This window comes from Apostichopus japonicus, chromosome 14, assembly GCF_037975245.1.
Source record: "Apostichopus japonicus isolate 1M-3 chromosome 14, ASM3797524v1, whole genome shotgun sequence".
NCBI lineage: Eukaryota > Metazoa > Echinodermata > Holothuroidea > Aspidochirotida > Stichopodidae > Apostichopus > Apostichopus japonicus.
In genome coordinates, this window is record NC_092574.1 from 12659002 (window position 1) to 12675907 (window position 16906).

The 16906-nt window shown below is 37.8% G+C and overlaps 1 protein-coding gene across 2 annotated transcripts in view; it reads right to left on the reverse strand.

Annotated features, from left to right (window-relative positions):
- Nucleotides 1–16906, reverse strand: part of LOC139980290 (IgGFc-binding protein-like) — a 157216-nt gene that overhangs the window by 137786 nt on the left and 2524 nt on the right. For both annotated transcript variants that reach the window (XM_071991838.1, XM_071991837.1), the window contains exons 2-8: nucleotides 10879–11117; nucleotides 9693–9838; nucleotides 6674–6774; nucleotides 5520–5788; nucleotides 4705–4845; nucleotides 2539–2579; nucleotides 1951–2046 (exon numbers count right to left, since the gene is read on the reverse strand). In XM_071991838.1, coding sequence (XP_071847939.1) covers nucleotides 1951–2046; nucleotides 2539–2579; nucleotides 4705–4845; nucleotides 5520–5788; nucleotides 6674–6774; nucleotides 9693–9838; nucleotides 10879–11117 — 1033 coding nt within the window. The remainder of the gene's footprint in view (nucleotides 1–1950; nucleotides 2047–2538; nucleotides 2580–4704; nucleotides 4846–5519; nucleotides 5789–6673; nucleotides 6775–9692; nucleotides 9839–10878; nucleotides 11118–16906) is intronic.

Consider the following 16906-nt stretch of genomic DNA (forward strand, 5'->3'; position numbering starts at 1 on the left):
TTGCAAGCAATGTTTAATATTTATTTTGATTTTTGCTTTAGATATTATTTCAATTTTGTTGGTTCACACATATGCAATTGTTCATATATAGCAGTTGTGTTCAATGTGTGCTAGGTTTATATGTTAAGTGTAATTTTGACTGATATCCACAGGTTTCATTTTGCATGTGACATTTGAAGCAAGAGAGTGACCCTGCACTCCTTCATAGGAACACAAATTTGGCAAACATATATGACGCTATAACTTAAAACATCATAACTCAAATTTCATCATTTAGTTAATTCTTTCCTCCAAGTTTTAGTATCATGAGGTTCTTACAAGGTCTAGTCCGATTTGATATAAAAGTAGATGAATTTTGCAGAAATACTAGAGCATATTTTAGTTTCAAGTGACATAACATGATCTAATAACAACAATTACAGAAATGTTTAAAGAGAAAATCAGTAGGTAATCAAACAACAGTCCATTCCGCGGTAAAATGTTTTCAATCAGCAATACCCCCAGTTTCTTTCATTTTTGACCATTCACAAGTGACCATTTGACACTTGACAGTGATTTGAACTTTGTTATATCTGTAGTATGAACATGATTTTTGTTTTTTTTTATTTTTTACTTTTGCCATGTGTTTTTTATGTAATTCTCCATTTAGTATCAGTATGTACACTACCATATGCAAGGTAAGCTTGTAGTGCCTTCATGTTGTGTATACAAAAACAACTTTAAGTTGCAAAGTACTCCTACATAATGGTTCAAGAATGTACTCATCCATGTTATTTAATATTTGCAACTCTATATTCTAAATTTACCCCTCCATGTTGTGAATGAACTTATTCATATTCTATATATACACCCTCAATGTTTTGTATGTAATTACTAATTATTCATGTTGCGTAATGCTGTACCCCTCCATGTTTTGTATGTATTTATCCATGTTGTGTAAGTATGTACCCATCCATGTTGTTTATGTACTTTCAATATTCTATATTTACCCACTCTATGTTGTGAATGTAATTATCCAAGTTGTGTCATTATGTACCCCTCCATATAGTGTATGCAAACATCCATGTTGCGTAAATATGTATCCCTCCATGTTGTGTAAATAAGTATCCATGGTGGGTCATATGTACCCCTTCATGTTGTGAATGTAATTATCCATGTTATGTCATTATATACCCCCTTCATGTTGTGTTTATAATTATCCATGTTGTGTCATTATGTACCCCTCCATGTTGTGTATGAAACTATCCATGGTGTGCCATTATGTAACCCTCCCCATGTTGTAAATGCAATTATCCATGTTGTGTCATTATGTACCCCTCCATGTTGTATATTTAATTATCCATGTTGTGTCATATGTACCGCTCCATGTTGTGTACTTAATTATCCATGTTGTGTACTTATGTACCCCTTCATGTTGTGTATATAATTATCAATGATGTGTCATATGTACCCCTCCATGTTGTGTACTTAATTATCAACGGTGTGTCATATGTACCCCTCCATGTTGTGTACTTAATTATCAATGGTGTGTCATATGTACCCCTCCATGTTCTGTACTTAATTATCAATGGTGTGTCATATGTACCCCTCCATGTTGTGTACTTAATTATCCATGTTGTGTACTTATGTACCCCTTCATGTTGTGTATATAATTATCCATGCTGTGTCATTATATTGTGTAATTACATACATCCCTATGTTGTGTATATACTGAGTCATATTGTTTAAGAGTCTGCTGATCCGTGATGTGTATTAAATATTCTGTTCTGTGTACAAAGTTTGCAATCCTCCTTGATGCATAAGGATGTATTCCCTCATGTTATTAAAGTATATCCTATAACATAATGTGAAGCTATCTCTTCCTTCATGTTGTGTATGTCGCCGACAGAAATTGCTCATCTCCAACATTATCTTTCAGTATTTGTTAATACCAATACTAAAGTAACTTACTAAGAGGTGATTGCCCAAATTGCCGCACAGATAAATCTACACTGAGTGAAGATCCAGCTGTGCCTGCTATAGCAGCTCTTGCAAATGTTGCTCTTCCTGAAAAAAGTGTGATAAAAAATGGTTAATATTCAAATGTTTTCACACAAGGATATAACCTTGTATCATATGAGTCATACAAGTTTGTTGAGTTAAAGAGGATATCAATCGAACAATAAAACTAACAATAACAAGAATCAGCTTAATTAAGTATCTTTTCCAAGTAGGCCATGCTCCTAATGGAATCATCAAAATTAAGTTTGGCTGTTCTATGGGCATATTAGATCAAATTATTTGTACTATTATGGCTTTCCATCGCATCCTTTTGTAACATTTAATTGCTTATAAAAACAATATGTTCAAGAATTTTTTTTTTCCATGCCCAACTTCATAACAAAAAAAAAGCCTATCAGTTAAAATGGTAGGAGGGATGAACTAAAACTTGCATGAGCATGCTAGAAGTTTGTTAAACCACATATTACAATTAACGAAAGACAATGCTCTTTAGTTATTACACCAAACCAGCTCATATAAAGAAACATAGTAGTTCACCTTGTCGGAAGTTATGGCAATACACCTCAGAGAGTTGGCCACTGGAAGAAAGCATGTATGTGACAATGGTTAATCAAAGAGTCTGATAAACTGGAATGACATTGGGAATAGCAGGACGATACATGGATAGGAGGTATAACTCAATCGACGACTAGTCCATATGCGGAGTGCATCCAGAAATAGCATTATCGTACATTCATACAAAACACTAACTAAACATCAAACAGAATGTTGCGATTTGGTATATGTATATTCGGTATATGTTAAGGTTATCTATTTTTTTTAGGGGGGGGGGAGTTCTTTTATAGGTGTTAAGGTTATCCATTTTCTTTGATGGGAGAACTCTATTTGATTAAGCCCAAAAGGGTTTCTTAGTTTACTTCCTTTCACATTTTTTACTTATTTGCAGTTATGTTGTATTGTTCACCTTGTTATACTATGTGATAAAACAAATAATAATAATAATAATTCTTTATTATTCTTTGATTAAAGTTAACATTCTCAAACCAATGTAAATGCACCAATAAAGTACCAAGAATGACAGAAATAGGTTATGTATTTAGTACAGTGAACAACACTACAATTAAGTCAGAAGGATCTGACACTAAGCATGCTACACGTGCAGTTGTCACAGCAACACGAACCGACAGCAGTATAGTGCACTGACATAATGGTCACTGATGTGTACTATGCATACGTACTGACTAAATTACATTGTATGTACTTTAATTGTATGTACTCTTATGAATTGAGTCACAACCACATATATGTGAGCACTTTAAAAAAGAGAGATCTCATGCAAGCACTTAAATTTGCAGTGTAATGGCTTTTATAATGGACGGTATCAGACTAAATGATGTGTGAACGAGGACTTGACTCATTTACTTTCTTTTCAATAATGACGTCTACCTGTACTGTTCCTTGAAATGTGCATTTCTTGAATACAGTCGCCTGAATATTGTGGATGTTGTGTCTGTAACGGTAGGCCTAGAGGTTATAAGCAAGTGTTAATATTGATGGTGTTCTAACATTGACTAGTCAATTGTGGTGTATATCGTCTTTTGTTGCACCCAGGACATTTTAAAATTGCCTGTTTGATTCCATCGCCAATTTGAAAACTACACTAACTAATAACTGCTGATACTAACAATAGGCCCTTTATATTTTGATGGTAACTTAACACCATAATATTAATAACATTTAACACCGGTTTTGATGTCAGCATTGCTAAATGAGGTTATCATTGTTGCTTGCACCCTATGGTTAGAATATTTCAGGCCAAAAGTTTGCTTTTTCAGACGTTTTGGTCATCATTTTCCCATGGGGTGTTTCCATTGAGGGACTTGTTTCTATACTGTACTTGATCTGATTGTTGATTTGACTTACTTAAGGTGGCTAGCTGGAAACAAGCTTGCCAAGCCAAGATTCTTCCTGTGTTTTGAAACTGATATGCATCTGACTAACCATGCATTATCTGTGGTTTAATTCCAGGTAGGCTGGAGACAACGAGCCAATCAGATTTTAGACTTTTGAATAAGTATGAATGAATTACAGCTAAAGACAAGAAGTAAGCTGTATAAATGTTCCTGTCCCCTTCTCTATCTTTACCACTGCCCCTTCCCAGTCAGTCCAAGAGAAGACAATATAGGGCTTAAAGGGTGTGAAGACTCGCGCAAAAAGAAACGTCTAATGCCGGTAATCTGACCTAGGTTCGAATGAGGTGTAACAGAAGTGTTAGACACCACCATCGATCCCAGAAAATTCACACACACAGCTTGCTACCATCGGTAATTAGACACTAGTGTACAGTCAGTACATACAGCTGCGGTCAATACCCACAACACAGTGTGCAAACAATACAGCGATGGACATCTCAGGTCCAGCTTAAGATAACAAGGTATCACGTTTCATTACTGTACTGTCTGCATTTTTTAGCGACATGAACAAAACGTCAATTGCAAGCAACGGAAAGTTAACTTTTTCAGATGGCCGCACACGGTTTGGGGCGAGTCTTCAATGCCTTTAAGTTGATATGATATGATAGAATGATGCAGCAAAGTCTTAAGAGTTATCGATACAGAGGAGATGAATCTATTATAACGTCAGCTTAACGACACAAAATATATCATACAAAGAAAACCCCTCAGAAAAAACAATGGTACTCACTCGAATTGGTCAGAAAATTGAAAGCAGGTGGTTTGTGGTAGTGGAGCTGTTGTTTCATTGTAAATAAACCGCAATCGAAACTCTGAAGGAGTATTTGGGGCAGTGATTTGATTTCCTCTTAGTGTCACAATAGCTTCTCCACTGAAAACAAGTTCATTATCCACATTTTAGGTATGAGGTGATATCTTGTTTGTTTTAATGGATTAAGCAAGCCTGAAGACATTGATTTTAAAAATTACAAATTAACAATAAACTGTGATCAAATCACTCGTCCCTGAAAGAGTGGCTCAACCACTGAACAAAGAGTCTTACCATACATTTCACAACATATTGACTTACCTGACTCGATCTACACAGTTTACAGCCACATAGCGACTGTCTTGCATTATGGTCCAACTTTGGTATAAAATGTTTTCCAAAACTTCACAAAATCATTTTATTTTGGAAGTATGTAATTTACTCATGTCTGTATAACAGTAACCATGAAATTCACTCTAGCAACACCCCCTCTCAAACTTGTTCGTTATTCAGTCATTGGCTTTAAAGTTGGATGATACTGTAGTTCTTGTCTAGAGTCGGAAATGCTTCGGCTTTACCAGCATTGTCTGTGTATTGTGTAGTATTTATAACACCAAGAGTAGGTCTACAATTAGGAAGTGTTTAACTTGTTTTATACTCCTTTCTCTGATATGGACCATCATCTACAAACAGATACCCCACTCTGCGACTAGACAAAGACATTCACATGACAAACTCATGCAGCAGCTTTCATAGGCTACTCATTTAATGCGGTAATTTTACAAGCAACAACTTACTTTACTACACCCTGCTCATATTGCAAAGGGTTATTGTATAATGCTTCCAAGGGTAAGTCACTGGTCAAGCCTGTAGCACTGATGATGGCAGTGGAGCTCAATTGCAACAGGTTGCATGGTTCAGCCACAGCCACAGCCACAAACTGTATTGTGAACTGGAGAGATGTGCGGCTCATTTCAATGCCATTTACGTTGGTGTCTATGATCACCAAGGGCACAGTAATCTCACTGACACCAGTAGCAGGTATCGTAAGTTGACATGGATTCGCCTATGTAGGAATAATTATGTAACAATCATAAAATGACCAGGATACCAAACAGGGATCTACTTGATATAGTAAGATACTATCCAAACTGAACAAAACATTTCAATCATAAATATAACCTACTGATGTAGAAGAGTTCAGTCATGGAAATTCCCACTTTAACAATATGAGTTGTAATTTCCAATTCACAACAGGGGAAAACAAATGATTCAATTCCTGTTTGTTGAGATATCGTGTTTACAAGCTTTTTTTGAAGATTTCCCATTAAGCCCCATCCATACAAGAATAGTTATGAGGTACAGTTGTTGTTGTTCTTCTTCTTCTTCTTCTTGCAAAATTATGTATTTACTATGTAATTACATCACCATAATCCAGTATGAACTAAATGGAATATTTTGTTGAAGAGATATTGACATTTTCAGAATTTTACATTATTTCTGCCCACACATTCAATATGCAAGATAGTCCTACCAAAACGATAGGGATCATCTACTGACCATGACCAAAATATATACCAAGTATGACACGAATCACATATTTCCTTCTTGAGATACCGTGCTTACAAGCTAGTGCGCATCCACACACATACACCCACCAGCACATGCACACATATATGTCAACTTGTCTGCATAGGTTAGGATGGATGTCAAACCACCGAAGCAAGAACAACAGGATCTTCGTTTCCACTACCCCCTCCCCCTTCCTCCTCCTTCCTGTCAGCGTAGTCATATACCAGAGATTGTAACTACCAATGTGCAAACAAAACAGAATAAGCTGAATATTTGCCATTTTAGAACAAGGAACTGCATACAGTCAGCTTAGCAGTATTGAGAATGACTTGCACACAGACATTGCCATCAATCAATCTGACAAATAGTGTCATAATACCTGCAATGATATGCCGCCCCCTAGCACACATGGTCCTCCACACGCTGCAGCAGTATTATCAATTTCACATTTGGTTGTATCAAAACGATCAGACTCATAAACTGTAGATAATAAAAGGAAATGAAACTACATTCTCATGAGAAATTGCTAATAAATTAATGTTGAAATATCTTAAAAGTTAAATTAGTTGTATTTTTGCTATATCCATATACACACATATATATATATATATATATATATATATATATATATATATATATATAGGAATAACGGAAAAACTGTTAAACAACTATGCTGCATTTAGAGAAAGGCTGGATCTCGAGTGAGATACAATAATTGAATTAGGTAAGTGATTGGAAGTAAAACAGCCAATGTTTGGTTTTTGCAGAGCTTTCGAGCAAAACTAGCTCTTCTTCAGTGCATGATCACCGAAAGTGACAAGGAGTAGCAGGAATTGAAACTGTTTTATAGAGAAGATGTCGGCATGGTTGTAAAGGCAAAGCGACTTACTGATTTCTGCTGAATTGAGCAGAAGTTTTAGAAATTCGGATTATTTTAATCCGCGTCGGATTATTTGAATCCGATTCCGTCGTAATTGTAAAGGAATTGTTTTGGTTTATCTGGGACAGCAAATCGTTTCTGACGTTTAAACCGAATGGTGCCGTGGTCTTTAGGTTTAGTTCCCAGAAATTTTCTTTCGCTTTCCTAGATTTATCTGTCCAAGAATCGTTCTGGTCAATGGCAATAACACGCAAATTCTCAATTGAATGATTTTGGAGATTGAAGTGATTTGCAACAGGTTGGTAGATCTGTTTTGTTTTGATCGCCGATCTATGTTGTGTCATTCTCATTCTAAGAGTGTTTTTTGACTCTCCAATGTATTGTAAGTTACAAATATTGCAGTAGATGAGGTAAATGACATTTTTGGATAGGCAGTTAATTTTGTGCCGAATTTGGAACGTGCGTTTGGTTTGGTTGCTCTGAAAGGCCCTGGTCAAATCGACAAGTAAGCACGTTTTGCAATTTTGTGTACAGGGCGATGATCCTGTAGTTTCTGTTTTACTTTCCCCTAATGGGGTGTCATCCCAAAGGGATGCCCGAACTAAGATATCCCGTAGGTTGCTGGGTCTTTTAAAAGCGATGACAGGTAATTCTGGGAATACTGATTTCAGGCGTTCGGTGCCTTGAAGTAGGTGAAAATTCTTCTGAATGATATTAGCCAGTGGTGGGAGACCAGGGTGGAATTCAGTAACCAATGATACCCTTTTGGAACTGGTTTGACGAGTTTTGTACGTCAATGTTTCGGTACGGGGTTTGCTTTTAGCCTTTTTGATGGCATTTTCAATAGTACCCCGAAAATACTGTCTGTTTAGGTGTTGTGACAGTTCTTTAGTGCGTGAATCAAAATCGACTTCAGAGGAGCAAATGCATCGAATGCGCAACGCTTGACTGTACGGAATATTTCTGGTACAGTGACGTGGATGGCAACTGCTTGGTAAGAGGTAGTTGTGCTTGTTCGTGGGTTTATTGAACAAGTCTGTTTTGAGTGAACCATTTTGTAGGGTCACGGTGGTGTCCAGAAAGTGAAGGCCATGTCCAGAAAAATCAGCAGTGAATTTGATAGTGTGATGAAACAAGTTTATGTCATCGATGAAGAGTTTTAGATTTGCCTCACCATGGGTCCATATCATAAAGATATCGTCAATGTAACGTAACCAAGTGTGGTTTCAAGTTTTGTCGAGATAAAAATTCTTTCTCGAGGTTTCCCATAAAGATGTTGGCAAAAGACGGTGCCATTTTGGTACCCATTGCGGTGCCATGAATTTGGAGGTAGTGTTTGTTGCCAAATACCAGATTATTGTTGGTCAAGATAAGTTGCATTAATTCCGCCAATTCTTTCTTTGTGGGGGTTTTGCCACGTTTCGGTTTGAATGCTTTTGTGCAGGCCGTAATGCCCTCTTCGTTGGGGATATTTGTGTATAACGAAGACACATCCAAGGTAACTAACAGAGAAGATAAGGGAAGATTTTTTATTTCCCCAATTTTCCGGATAAAATCCGTAGTGTCCTGCACATAGGACGGTAGGGCCGAAACGAGAGGTTGGATGAGGAGATCCACGAATTTGGAAATTTTTTCAGTCGCTGTGCCATTACCCGATATTTTGGGCCTCCCGGGATTGCCTTCTTTGTGAATTTTAGGCAGAAAATAAAAGGGACCAGGTTTTGGGTCGTTATATATATATATATATATATATATATATATATATATATATATATATATATGTATATATAAACATATATATGTTATTTCTGGTATCAGCAGTTCACCATTTAAAATCGTATGTAAGTTGACACAATTGAAAACTGTTGGTGAAAGTCAGAGTAAGCAAGAAAGGGCTTAGAAGGAATGGAAGCTCTCTTAATAATGGCATACAGTACAAAAATAATTTATAAACATAAAAATCTGGAATGCAGCAGGATTTTTAGGGTCTTTCCGGGAAATTCGGTATTCCGAATCCTGTGCATCCCTACAAATATTACAAATTAACAGAAAGAGTTGTCTTTTTTATTTTCACTAAATATCATTGTCATCATATATTGCTTTGTTACTTACCAGTTTCAGAACTCTCAAACTCTATTATGTATGTTTATCAACTTGGCCTACTAAACTTCTTTTTTTATATTCTTGAAATTCAAACTATGTGTCAAAAATAACTTGTATGTTTAGAAACAAACATTGAAATTGCTACACCTCTGGATGATCATACTGAATAAAATTAAATAACCAGCTCTTCTTGTTAATTGTGTTATTTTACTTACTTCAGCTTGCACAACAAAAACAGAATCTGCAGGCCAAGTTAACAGCTTGTGTTTCGTCTATCTAAAGATGTATTTCAACCGATGAACTCACTACATACTTTGAATATGTCAAGACATGAACTTTTCAAATCAATACACTTCCTAGATCAAACGATTGCTGCTCTATCTCACTCCCTATGATAGAAGTTAAAGAAACTAACTTGGAATTTGTAATACTGTGGCACAATTAGCAGGAACCCTGACGATTGGTAGCATGTTTGCACTCGGAGGCTGATTCAGCACAGTTCTTCTTAAATCAGTTACATCAATGAAGCCAAAGGTGGTTGCAGAAGATTCTGTGGTGCCACTGTAGGTAAAGTAAGTAAACAAGACCATGTGTAACAACAATAACGTAATGAGCTCTTGATACATGCTGCAAGTTGTAATAATGCTACAGATATCCATGGAATGAACTATGCCACCTAAAATCTTTTACACTTGCATGTTGCAGGCAGGGGGGAAAGAAAAGAAAGTAATGCTGTAGATCCACTGTCTGCAAGCTACTGGGTGCTACCCCACTTTTGGAAAACTTTCTGGTGGGTTGTAGGTTTTGTCCAGATGCTGGAGAATGTTTACACTTAGTTTCAGAGCTTGACGACATTCATAGTCTACCGATAACTTTCAGGCATTCTCAGCATCGATTCAGAGGGATCCCAGAGGTCTGGTGGGTCTAGGGCCTGGCTCAGTTCTCATGAAAGCTCAAGTTTTGTGAGCCTAAAGGTGTGCAGACCACTTGACTTTGAGAGAAAAAAACAGCTCTCAATTTTAACATAATATCATTACTTCCATATTCCACCCACCCATGAAGATGAGCATTCCATTCTTAATATCTCTCTTTCTTCTGATGGAATGTAACTATTCATGTAAGAGGTATCACAGCTTTTTTCATAATGCTTTTGAAAATATTTGCTAGTGTGATCAACTCAATTATTGTACTCATTAATAACTTAAGGTGGCATTACTGTAATTACAACATGAGTCTTTGACAATCAACTTTATTTCATGATAACATTATGCTATTTATTTAATAGCTCATTTCTGGAAAGAGAGCTCAGTTAACTATTGAACAACATATATGTGAGTACTGCCATTAGCCATCAACATGTATGAGTAGCCCAGAGCTTATCAAAATGACACACCCAACATGAATTGCCCTAACAAGAGGTCAGTTTTTGCATTGAAATAGCCTAAAGATATTGTCAATTAAATATGAGAGGAAGTTTATCCACATTTGAAATGAGAGGAAACCATGAAATCCTTACTACTTGATCTGATATATCCCCTCCCCTTCCCCTCCCCCCCCCCCACAACCCCTCTCCTTCCTTTTCCACAATCTTGGATACTTACCTAATTGTCCTGGAAATGACACCAATATCTCCATTTACATTGAAGACTTCAGTTGTAAAGCTCAAGCCTAAGTTAGCACTGTTAGCATCTGTGAGGCAAACATTAGGAGATGTGCCTCTTGGAAATTGATTAGAGCATGAAACACCAGTAGGGATATTAAGCATGCAAGTGTAAGTAGATATAGAAGCTGGACAAGTATCTGTTGGTAGGCCAAACCCAATTTCATCTTCTACAATTACCTGGGAAGTAAAACAGCAAAATTACAACATTTAATAACCATGAAAACATCATGTAACATTACATGTTGGTATCCCTCTAAACTAAGGTGACCATTTCTCTCCCAGAAATTCCAGGGACATGATATTGATGTTGACCCTGTTTTGACATTAATTTGGTAATGATGTTTACCATATAGGTTTCACAGGATGTTGGGATTCCAGACTTCAGTGTTTAAAAAATGATGGTCAAATGCCTGGTGCAGTTTCTGTGATAATACATTCTCTAGAAACATGTGTGTTGCTAAAAAATATACATAAATGTGAGTCATTTAACAAAATTGGGATGATAAATCGATGATAGTTAAGTGAAACCAATTAAGACAATTGCAGGGTACAATTTTTATCCGGGGGCTGTCCCTGGAAATCGGGGTCATCTGGTCACCTTTAGGCATACGTACTCTATCATGTCTTGACAAAGACGTGTGTAAAAAGAGTATTGCTAAAGTCTTCTATAAGATACTCATAGGAAAAGTCACTCAGGAAAGAACCAAGGCACGAAAACCAAACTACCGAACGACTGATCCACTCTCAACCGCAGACCCCTTGCATCGAGACTGTGTGATCATCGTCGGGTGTGTATCACCATTCCCCTCGAAAGAGAACAGATACTACACATGATCTTAGCCAAAAGGCATATATACTGACATTTAGTACCTACGTTACCAATCGTCCTCCATGGGATCGTACGTAAGCGCTTAGTAGTACTTAGTAGCCTACTAGTCTACTACTACTAGAAGTAGAAGTTGAACCAAACAAAGTCCACTGATCGCCCAGGCAGCTTCCAGCAGCTTCTCGCTTTTTCATTACATTTTTAGGTGACCGCTTTACATGACTGTATGACTGCCCTGCTGAGAATGTTCTGGTCATTTTGTTGTTGAATCTTGAATCTTTGGTTGAATATCTGAGAGTGTGGCATCAATCAAACAATGTCTACTTATACCTAAATAGTCTGTATTCCTAGTGTCGTCTGCAGCATGCTAGAGTATCTTTCGAGTATGTTACCAGATACTATACATCACTTTACGCCAAACTAGAAAAAAAGCTGTCAAAACCATCGGCGTACACATAAATCTGGACCACAAAAAAACGTACCAACCATGGAGGGTCGTGTGAACACACAATTGGTATATATGTATAAAGTTCTGTGCGCGTGACGTGTATGACAAGCCAAATGCCCCTTCGGCGGCACTCATCTCTGGTACTCCTTGAATGTGTATTCCAAGGGCGTAGGAGCCGGGGGGCTGGGGGCGCCAGCCCTCCCCCAGTGAAAAATATGAGGGGGCGGAAGTATCATTCCGCCCCCCCCCCCGCTTCGCAAGTCAGAAAACCCCTTTTTCATTTCTCAATTAATGATTAAGTGTGAAGAGTGCTATATTGCAACAAATTGCATCTGAGGCCACCTGGAAATGCAAAAAGTTTCCAAAGGGGAGGGGGTGTCCCCTCCCCTTAGACCCCTCCCCCAGGCCGGCCATCAGTCTTCAGTCCCCCACTCAAATGTACCTTCCTACGCCACTGGTGTATTCGATAAACATCTAATGTCATAATCTCATAACTACCAATTCCTGGTGATGCTATCCGAACAACGAAATCTAGCTAAGTTCATTGTTTTCAATGTTAACCACAATTTCAAATAAAAAATCCTTTTGGGGGTATTTGTGGGACGCATGTAGCTTATCACGACTGTACACAATGCATACCGCTTATTTGGCAGGCATCGCACCACCATCCTTCCCTTTGCAACCTAAGCCATCAGCTAACATATGTTGGACATGTTAGTTGAAAACTTTTACTTATGCTCTAGCAGTCTAGCAGCCTTGGAAAGTGACGAATATAGTGTGTAAGTCAATGGGAGAAATTAATGGTGGTGCGACACATGCAAGTAAAAAAGCGCGCATCATGATGGGCGTAACCGCTGCACGCAATCTATTACTCCTCTGGCAGTAGATGTTCGAAAAGTAGCTAGGGTCTATGTATATCATTTTTTTTCCTGAAACAGAGAGTGAATCTAAATACTACTATTATCCAAGGCTAAATAGTAATTATTCTCAATGTTACCGTATAATTAACGAGTCTTTAGACTCGTTATACATGTTATAATGGCGTTATGTTGTCTACGGAACTCTTATCATTGCGAACTGGCAAGGGTTAAACAATATGTCAGTATCACCTGGGAGTATGTCACACATCTAATTTAAGATGACATTCAATGAGTACTATACATAAGAGTTGAGAGTTGAAAGGGAGCACGTACGTCACGTGACCCACCGTGGTTGGTGTATATGTTTTTTGCGCGTCTCCCCCATTGACGTAGAAGGTCCAGGTTAATGTGTACGGAGATCGCATCACATGACCATTCATTGTTGCTATATTTTCCTATTGTGGAGCACACAATTTGTGCTGTGGCGTGAGAGTTCCATACCATGTTAAATTCGATGATCATGACTTGTCTGTAGTGCGTTAATCTATAGTTAATTGCAAATTACGATTTTCAAATTTCTTACAAATTATCAATCGGTTAGAACAGTCTTTTACATCGTTTTTCATATTCATTTATCACTCAGTTTGTGCGATACCTGATTAAGTTACCCATTAGGCCTTATAGAAATCGTCTTCACATTAAGTTCAAACACAGATTGGGTATACTTTGTACTTACCATGGCACAGAATCAGGCACTGATCGGGGGGCTCGTGTGGGTACAAGGAGGTGTTCAACTTCTTTTAACCTCACACAAAGCACAACTTTGCCTAACCTTTTAGCTTAACGTTTAGCATATGAACCTCAATACTCACATGATAAACATTACATGGGTTTTAATTCATTCATTCGTTTATTGTTTGTTTTTGTTGTGTGTGTTTTTTTGTGGTTTTTTTGTCCTATACATAATGTTTCTCATAGGGGCCCATACCTATGTAAACACACATCGCATACTATATAGAAATCGATAAAGCGAATGATTTGTTAAACAATGCACGTTTGCATCTCGAAACAAGTCACCGTTATTCCACGCTTCTCTATTATGACGCATGATCGACAGCATACGATTATAACACACAAGTTAAACTATGCCAAGCATTTACTTTACATGATGGTGTCCCAAATAGAGGTGTCCACACCCTTGTAATATAAACGCTTTCTTGTGACTATAAAGGGTAGCCTACGTTTGACGTCACGGACACCTATATTTTGCCATTGACAACAATTAAAGCTTTAATATTGCTGGACACTTAAAGTTCAGCATGCACGGTATATAGTGGTGACGGGAACGCTCCCGACATATCTCACTTGTATTCAATCACACACACACACACTCTGTATTTATCGTGGTTTGATTCATTTCCCATGAGAGTTAAATATAAGTATTATTTGCTCCGCTTTATTAGTCTTAAAACAAGACGTTATATTTTGATATGTTTCGTTTATGATTGGCATATATTTCCGCATTTTTTTTTTCTTGTTTACAAAACGTTCCATGTCCAACTTAATTCCGTACATAGGCCTAACTCCTTTATAAGCCTATATAAGGCTGTTATATAGCTAAACAACGAGTACACGTTATTCCATTGCCTACCAAGTAAATTATTGTGAATATCAAGTGAATTATTCTTTAGAAAAATGTTAATGTTCATATCATAGATACGCATAACTACAACAACAAAAATAAACATTAGGACCTATCTCAAACAGAAGTACTATATGCTATATGAGAATTGCTTAATTCACCCCCCTTCCCCTTCTGTTTGTGTGAAAGGTCCCAAAATGTCCCCAAAACTAGTGTCATTTAGAACATTCCATATACCCTGACCCTCAACAAATGTCCTTTTGATGTAATTCCGGTTCTTCAGTTAACGTCATAGTCCTTGCTTACAAATATTGCAGATGAGAGAATTTTCAATGTAGCAACACATCTATAGACAACGGCATTTCGAGGTTTGGTTGAGTTCGGTCATATCCATTCTGTCCAAGGGGGGGGCGAAGGGGGCAGCCGCCCCCCCCCCCCTTGAGCATATTTAAAAAAAAAATAATAATGTTTCTATTTTATCGCTAGTATTTTCAAAAGAGAAAATGCTAAGATGCAACTTAAAAGGCCTGGGAAGTGCCATTTCCAGCGATCTGGGAGGCATTTTCAGCCAAAATTTTTCTTGTACGCTTCGCGCTAATCGATCATGGTAGCGCTACGCTTAGATAGTTTGCAATGCCGAATCTACAGTTTCGCCCCTCCCATGGCAAATTCCTGGCTACGCGCCTGGTTCTGTCCGTATGGCATATTATATATGTCAACAATGTGTGTGATAAATGAAGTTGACTGTTCTTGGGTATGCAGGAGCATCACTAAAGGGTTCGCCGGACGACTAGGGTTCTAACATTTTTCCAGACAAAATATCTGTTCGTCCCGACAAACAAGTTTCAAATTTCGAACTCCATAAACCATAGCATATAAGCAGTGGCTTGTAGAGCATGATGTTGTATGCCAAATCAGAAATCCACTGTTGCCCACACAGTTAATTTAGTAGCCATTGGATGGACAAAAGAAATTGGAACTGCCCAACTGCAGCAGGGGTATTCTTATTTACATCCCTTGTATATTAACTAAATTCAAACTTATTAATATATAATAACATAACTTATATCTGCATGACATTGTTCGTAGTTTGTCAAAAGGTTCTAACCTATAGGCCTATAGCCTACTTTACAACCTGTATATTAGTGGCATAATCCTATAATTTGTTACTAATAGGCCGATTAGGTTTCTCAATTTAAAAAAAAAAATTGCGGCAATCACACACTATTCCACATTAACCGGTTGTATATACCAGTTATATACTCCCCCACCCTAGCCCTCTCTATCGACTCATATATAGGCCTACCGTATCGTACTTGCTATAAATATTAATCCTATAGACCCTATCGAAGCTATCGATCATGCTATAGTGTTTAAGTCTATATTCTATTTGAGGAACTTGAATTAATGTTTACTACAGTGGCGTAGGAAGGTACTTTTGAGTGGGGGGCTGAAGACTGATGGCCGGCCTGGGGAGGGGTCTAAGGGGAGGGGGCCCTTTGGAATTATTTGCATTTCCAGGTGGCCTCAGATGCAATTTGGTGCAATATAACACACTTCAACACCCACTCCATTTTGTAAACTTAATTTTGTATTTTCACCTGGCCTTAGATGCAATTTGGTGCTCCAAATGAGATTTTTTTTTCTCATTTGGAAATGAAAAAGGGGTTTTCTGACTTGAGGAGCGGGGGGCGGAATGATACTTCCGCCCCTCCACATTTTTCACTGGGGGCTGGAGCCCCCCAGCCCCCCCCCCCGTTCCTACGCCCTTGGTTTACTATTTCTGACAGAGATTCAAACTAGACATGACCATCGTCTGTAATCAGAATGCAAGATGCAATGAGGTTTCGAAGACTTCATTGAACTAGACTTCTGCTTGTTAACCAGAAATAGCCGTTTACAATCTAAATGGACCGAACCACTATTTTGATACACAAGCACACTATGGCGTGATAAACACAGGTCAGTCTACTACTGTACGTGGCAGTACACACCTCCACCAAAACAATAGAGGTATTACACTCAATGTGATGCATCCACACACCAAGTATGAGACGTATCCACGATTCCCATCGTTAGATATCATGTCAAATGGTTTTCAGAGTTTTGACCTCTGGTGACCTCAAATGATATTTGACCTCACAAGCAACAGGATTCATGTACTCAATGTGGCAATTCCATATACCATGT